The following is a 7,776-nucleotide window of genomic DNA, read 5'->3' as shown; positions in this document are numbered from 1 at the left end:
ATCATGTCTTCCATTTTCATCCTTTTGGAGGGAAATGGTCAGATTTGTTTTGAATGTCAGAAAGTCATCTACTGCAAACTGTGTGCTCTCACCCACACTAGTGAGACCTTTGCTTTAGAATAGCCCGTTCTTCTAACCTTTGAACAGGAAGCGGTTTATGGATCTCAGGTGTACAGATGCTGCAGAAGCATCTCATGATTTTTGCCCCCCGTCACAGGCAAGGATGACACAATCTGGTTTTTGTGTGGAAAGAATGTCAAGATGACACACACTTTTTTCCAGGAGAGGAGTCCCGGCCTACTGGCATATCCTGTCCTTCTTGTTTGCCGTTCGGGAGGTTAATCAGAACCACAGGCTTTCCGCCAACCTCACCCTGGGCTATGACATCTATGACAACTATTATGATGCCAGAATGACTTCTGGTGCCATGGTGGACCTGCTCTGCCCTGGGCAGGCAAACATCCCAAACTATTATTGCGGACCATGGAATAAGGTATTGGCTGTTACTGAAGGGGCTGACACTGACACATCCAAATATATTTCCACCATGTCAAGCATCTACAAAACCCCACAGGTATGAATGTCAGGAGGGAAGGAAAAGTCCCAGCATGTTATTGCAATTTCTTTGGAATGATGTGAAAATGTTGTTCATGATTCTAAGGCAGAAGGAGAATTTGCCCTCAACCACCTGTTAGCAAAGATGACTCAGGAGACTCTGGACCCATCTACACTTAGAAAGCAAAGGTTTGAGTGGCTTTCCATTTGCCCTGTGGTTTTTTTGGCATGGATCTGAGAATTTCCCCCTTACCCTACTCCTTTCCCACAGAAAATCTGTTCTTTCCCTCTAAACCAGAAAAAAGCACCAATCTGTGATTTTGCCCAAGGAAAGCAATGGGACATGGGGAAGTGTGGATAAGCCCTTAGTTGAGTCTTCAGTATAAAGATAGTTGAGCCACAGATATAAATGGTGTGAATCATGGAGAAGGGTCTTGGAGGAAATTGTCAAAATTCATGCAGGAGAATGGAATCTTTCAGTTATGTGGATTCCTAGCCATCAAAACTGAAATAACAATAACTAAATAATAAAAGCTAGTGCCATGTGTGATATACATGAACAATTATGCAAAAGGAAACATTCAATAAACATGAGGCAAAAAACTTGGTTTCTAATTTGCTACCTATTGTGTCTATACAAGTTAAGCGGAGCCAGTTCTGGGGCCATGAGTACTGTCTGCCTTAGAATAAAGGATAATTCTGTCAACACATTTTCCCACAACTTTTTATTTTGTGACACTCCAAACACATATGTTGATATGTCCCTGTAGTGGAACATCCTTTCCAACACATGGGATAACTGTTGAGTTTTGCAATACTTCAAGGAATGCCTAGAAAGATCTGAAATATAATGTCTAGTAAAAATAAATTTGACTAATTTCCAAACACGAAACTGACTCATGTGGAGAATCGATACTTTAGGTATTATAGGTCTAATGTGAGCTACAAATGTTCATTGTGATTGTGTGTGAGCTTTTTCCTTTTTAACAGTATCTATTTTTCATAAATTTTGATAATTTAATGAATAAATAATGATTAAATCATATAATACAATTAGATAAATTTGCTACAAGAAACATGTTGTAAAAGCAACAACAAAAATGCCATCAGGGCAAACACAACCCATTCCAAAGACTCGGTCACCTTTTTTTGAAAGCAAACAATAAAATATGGTATATTGTTAAGCTCCCCTGGGATATTGTTTTCCATGTCAGAGAAAAGTTATCATTCAGGCCAATATAAAGTACTATGTTTGGGATTCTGTAGGCAATAATCTCTTCTGTTCTTTACTAGGTCAGTTACGGTTTTGTTTCTGATGCTCTTAATGATAAAACTCAGTTCCCTTTTGTCTACCGAATGGTCCCCAAAGAAGAGCATCAGTATCTGGGGATAATCCAACTGCTCCTGCACTTCAAGTGGACTTGGGTTGGCCTCGTTGCTCCAGACACCAACAATGGAGAGAGGTTCATGAGGACCTTGAAGCCGCTGCTAACCAGGAACACAATTTGTGCTGCCTTCTCACTAAGCATCCCAGTACAGAATATGGAAATACCGTCACCTTCCAAAACATTTTTCATGTGGAGCAAAGTCAATGTATTAGTCTACTATGGGGAGAATCGTTACTTCTATAGTTCAATATCTATTTTGCAATTCATAGTTGAAAAGCATGTCAGACCCATTGTGGGGAAAATCTGGATCACAACAGCTTTGTGGGATCTCACCTTGAATTTGTCTTATGATCTGCTTTCTCCCCTGCACATTCATGGGTTTTTCTCTTTCTTAACTCGTATTAAAAGAAGGCCAAACTATGATAATTCTGGCACGTTTTTATATCCTATATTGCAGTTTGGGGAGAAATCATTTAAGTGTTCATATTCAAAGCACATACTGTCTGTCAAAGGAAGGAAAAGGTGCAGGGAAAATGACACTCTGGAGTCCCCGCCTGACAAAGTAATTGAGAACGCCCTGTCTCTGGATAACTACAGTATATACTACCTTGTCCTTGCTCTGGCCCGGGCCATAAGGGCTGTGCTGTCGTCCACATCAAATCAAATGGTGGCGAAGGTTAAAAACAGGCTGAAATATCAAAGGATACAGTCTGGGCAGGTATTCCTTTTTACCTCACCAATATCTCTGCTGACCAGGACAATCACCTGTTCAAAGACAGTTGTTTTTGTTGTTGATTACTGCAGTGGTCTCAACTGATCTGCTGATAACAGGGATCAGTACCATGAATTCCATTATCGGGTTAAATCGGGTTCTCCTCAACACTGGCTCAGCTTCCTCCATTTACTGTACTGTTACCCACATCCTAATTTTGCTGTTGAGAAGACAATCTGCCTCCACTTTGACACATGATCCCTTAGCAAGGCTTCCTGCAATTAGTAGCAAGGAAGCTAATGTCTACGCACTACTCCCAACAACCTTACTTTGACAAATAGGAAGCTTATGCATGCAGAGTTCTTCCACGAGTGTGGAATGAAACTTACGCATCTCATGGCTTTAATCTGTCCCAAAAGGCTGAAGCAGAAACAATGGGCCACAGAGCCATTGCCCAAACACACACCCTGTGTCAGTCTTTACTAACTCCTTCATTAATTAGGCCAGGTTATCCAGATGGTTTTCTTTTTTAAAAAATGTGCATGTTTTCTTTGCTACTCTAGTTTCACCATTTCCTGGGCAGCTCTCAGTTTTACAATACTTCCGTGGAAGGAGTGTATTTGGATGAGAATGGGCAGCTGACAGTCGAATCTGACGTTCTGAATTGGGTGCCATTTCTCAACAAGTCCTTTGGTGCCGTGAAATTTGGGAGCATAAGCAGACAGGGATTCTCAGGCCCAAAATTCACCATTGACCAAGAGGCTCTTGCGTGGTCCAGACTGTTCAACCAGGTTTGGAAAACCCATTCATTGCATTGTATTCCCTTTTAGTGATATGTTAACCTCTGAGACTCTGTTGGGAAACACAACAATAAAACTTCTGCCTCTCCAATTAATGGGCTAACACAAAACAGGGGAGGAGATAAATGGAGGAAAGTCAAAATAAGAAACATGAAAATGGAAAAGCAGGTTGGCTTATGACTGGGGCATGGCTTTTGCAGTAGTCAGAAAGCATGCCAGACTTCAGAATTGAGCACAACACTGCTGCTCCAAATACCTTTCTGTTTCAGCTTGTTGGTTTCTCTGGATTTTGTTATTGTAAATGGTTTCCATGACAGCAGATTTGTACTGTGCTCCCTAGAACTTTGTAATAATGACAGACAGCTCGGACTCCTAAACCGAAGGCCAATACAGTCTCCATGTAATTCTCTGTTATTGTCTATTTCTGCTTCAACTGTGTCCCAAGGACTATGACCCTCCGTTTTGTCTCATGGATCAAAAAAAGAATCCACAACAAATCCGTGTCTATTCCACACAGACTGAGACTGTACACTGGCCCAGAAGTTACTTGGCAACAATCTTTCATTGATGCTTTTTTCTCTTTTTGGTCAGACTTTTCCTCAGTCCAGGTGTACCAAAAGCTGTCGCCCTGGATATGCCAAGAAGGTTCAGGAAGGGAAACCCATTTGCTGCCATGGTTGTGCTCCATGTGCAGAAGGGACAATCTCCACTCAGGAAGGTAGGAGACTTCAGAGGAATGTGTAGCAAAAAGAACAATATATGTCCTTGGTTGAGGAATATTCAAGTATAATCTTATGGCTGAACTTAATAAAGTTTCAACAGTGATTTACATAGTCTTAAAAAGCTTTCCAGGTACCATTGAGACAGCCTTGAGTATGTAAGAGTTAGGCAGTGTTGCTGCATCTGGTAGGCTCCCTTGAACCAGTCAGTGTGGCAAAGTAACTAGGATGTTTGCTTTGTACTGGGAAGACCAGAATTCCAGTCCATGCTCCTCCAAGGTACTTTTTTCTGTAAATTACACCCATCTGACAACACCTGGTGCTGGGGTGAGATCAAAAGTAGCTGCAATTAACAACTCGGAGCTTCGTGATCACTCCAAGCTCTTCCTTGGGAGGTGAATAAGAGGTTATCAGCACGAGGGACCTACACAGACTGGACCAACTCTCTGTGTTGATTAGCAGAAATAGCAAGTCCCACCACTGTTTCCATTTGTGGAAGTTGGCTGGATTCAAAATTGACTTGCTTTTTTTGCTATTCTGCAGGAAAATGTTCGAGCAGACACTCTTCTTTTTCCAGATGCAGACCACTGCACCAAATGTCCAGAAGATCAACACCCTAACAAGGACAGAGATCAATGCATCCCCAAAATTATCATCTTCCTGTCCTATGATGAATATCTGGGGACCCTCTTGGCTTCCACTGCCCTGTTTTTGGCCTTAATCACAGGCCTTGTTTTAGGAATATTCATTAAATATCTTGACACTCCCATAGTCAAAGCCAACAACAGGGACCTTTCCTACATCCTCCTTGTCTCCCTCCTCCTTTCCTTTTTGTCCTCCTTTCTGTTTATAGGCCGGCCAAGGAAAGTGACCTGCCTTCTCAGGCAGACAGCCTTTGGCATCATCTTCTCAGTTGCCGTCTCTTCTTTGTTAGCAAAAACTATTACCGTTGTGCTGGCCTTCCTGGCCACTAAGCCAGGAAACAGGGTGAGGAGATGGCTGGGAAAGAGTCTGGCTAATTCCATTGTCATTTCCTGTTCCAGTATCCAAATTCTCATCTGTGTCATCTGGCTGGGTACCTCTCCTCCATTCTCAGACTCAGACATGCACTCCCAGGCTGGAGAGATCATCCTGCAATGCAATGAAGGATCTGTTGCCATGTTTTACACTGTCCTTGGCTACATGGGCTTCCTGGCTGCCATCTGCTTCACTGTGGCTTTCCTGGCCAGGAAATTGCCTGGGGCCTTCAATGAAGCCAAGCTGATCACCTTCAGCATGCTGGTCTTCTGCAGTGTTTGGGTGTCCTTTGTGCCCACCTACCTGAGCAGCAAGGGGAAGTACATGGTGGCTGTGCAGATCTTCTCTATGTTGGCCTCCAGTGCTGGGCTTCTGGGCTGCATCTTCATGCCCAAGTGCTACATTATTGTACTCAGGCCTAGTCTGAATACAAAGGAGCACCTGACTACAAAGACTTAACATGGCACCTGATTCCTAAAATATGTTTTTGGTTTTTGCAATTGATAGCCAGCATAAAGGCAGGACACATGAGTTGGGAATGTACCTCCTGAAAAGCTATTGTTTTGGGAATCAGAACACAAAATTATCATTTGAATCATATTCCATCCATTCAGTTTTCTCCTGCTAAACCTTATTGATGAATTCTTTTCTGAATACTGTTTATATATTTTTCCTAATAAGAAATCCTTATTGCAATTCAATAATAATGAATCTGTTGATTAAGAAAATAAAAAATTCTTAGATAATATTACAAATAAATTACTTATGCATTTTTTTCAACATGAAAGAAACACATTCCATTGGTATCTCTTTATTTCCTGTTGTGCATATCAAGAGAGTTCCCCAGTGGAAAGCAGTGAGACAAGGAGAAGTGTGGATGAGCTTTAGCTAATTCTACAAGATCCCACAGGTATAAATGGTGTGGATCACGGAGAAGGGTCTTTGAGGAACTTGTCAACATTCATGTAGGAGAATGCAAACAGAAATTACAAATAATGAAGTGATAAAAGCTAGTGCCACATGAGATATAATGTAAATATGAAAGACTAAAGTGGTGAAATTAAAAGGGTACATGATAGAGCAGTGAAGTGTCATAAGCTTTGAGACAAACTCTGGGAGCTCAGGATAAAGAAACACAAGAGAAAAGAGTACGTGACATTTACAGTAAAGGCAAGACTTGAGGTTTACATGCCTAATGTATCCTTATTTGCTATATAAATATTCAAAAGATCATTAGTTTCGTGAAAAATAACTGGAAAATTTAGCTTGAAGTGGACAGTAGGGTCTCTCAGCCACAGATGTGTCTACACGTGAGGCCCAGTTGCCTGAATATTGCAGAATATTGTCAGAGTCTGAGAATGGAGGAGAGGTACCCAGCCAGATGACACAGATGAGAATTTGGATACTGGAACAGGAAATGACAATGGAATTAGCCAGACTCTTTCCCAGCCATCTCCTCACCCTGTTTCCTGGCTTAGTGGCCAGGAAGGCCAGCACAACGGTTATAGTTTTTGCCAACAAAGAAGAGACAGCAACTGAGAAGATGATGCCAAAGGCTGTCTGCCTGAGAAGGCAGGTCACTTTCCTTGGCCGGCCTATAAACAGAAAGGAGGACAAAAAGGAGAGGAGGAGGGAGACAAGGAGGATGTGGGAAAGGTCCCTGTTGTTGGCTTTGACTATGGGAGTGTCAAGATATTTAATGAATATTCCTAAAACAAGGCCTGTGATTAAGGCCAAAAACAGGGCAGTGGAAGCCAAGAGGGTCCCCAGATATTCATCATAGGACAGGAAGATGATAATTTTGGGGATGCATTGATCTCTGTCCTTGTTAGGGTGTTGATCTTGAAACCAACCACGTGTCTCCTTGATCCTTGCCCATCCTGGCTTATAAAAGCTAGCCGGGAAGGGCTGGGCGATGAGCTTCGTGGGGTGGTGAATGCTTCCCTCCGGGTGGCACTGTGGGTTATACCACAGAGCCTAGGACTTGCCGATCAGAAGGTCAGCAGTTCGAAACCCCACAAGGGGGTGAGCTCCCGTTGCTTGGTCCCTGCTCCTGCCAACCTAGCAGTTCAAAAGCCCATCAAAGCGCAAGTAGATAAATAGGTACCGCTCCGGCGGGAAGGTAAATGGCCTTTCTGTGCGCTGCTCTGGTCCGCCAGAAGCGGCTTAATCATGCTGGCCACATGACCCGGAAGCTGTACGCCGGCTCCCTCGGCCAATAAAGCAAGATGAGCACCGCAACCCCACAGTCGTTCATGACTGGACCTAATGGTCAGGGCTCCCTTTACCCTTTACCTTTATTACTTTCCTGGAGTGCCTGGTGTGCTCTGGTCCATGGGGACACGAAGAGTCGGACACGACTAAACAACTAAACAGCAACAATTACTTCCCTTGATCTGGGCACTGTGCTTCTGTTGATGCAGCCTAAAATAGCATTAGCTTTTCCCCTTTTTTTCTTTTCTTTTTTTGCTGCTGCTGCATCACACTGTTGACTCATGTTAAGCTTGTGGTCCACTAAGATCCCTAAATCCTTTTCACATGTACTGCTCGTAAGCCAGGTGTCCCACCTCCTGCTGAAATTCATT

General features: G+C 42.9%; 1 protein-coding gene across 1 annotated transcript; it reads left to right on the top strand.

Annotated features, from left to right (window-relative positions):
• Positions 1 to 1,911: 1,911 nt before the first annotated feature.
• On the top strand, positions 1,912 to 5,650 carry LOC310672789 (vomeronasal type-2 receptor 26-like; the record flags this gene model as incomplete). Its single annotated transcript, XM_083430447.1, has 3 exons — positions 1,912 to 2,088; positions 4,047 to 4,173; positions 4,752 to 5,650. The coding sequence occupies 3 exons, from the start codon at positions 1,912 to 1,914 to the stop codon at positions 5,648 to 5,650; spliced, it is 1,203 nt and encodes a 400-aa protein (XP_083286573.1).
• Positions 5,651 to 7,776: the final 2,126 nt, after the last annotated feature.

The sequence above is a fragment of the Podarcis tiliguerta genome, assembly GCF_965153285.1.
Source record: "Podarcis tiliguerta genome assembly, chromosome: 2".
Classification (NCBI taxonomy): domain Eukaryota; kingdom Metazoa; phylum Chordata; class Lepidosauria; order Squamata; family Lacertidae; genus Podarcis; species Podarcis tiliguerta.
The sequence above is the reverse complement of the archived record's forward strand: the minus strand, read 5'-3'. Positions and strand labels throughout refer to the sequence as shown.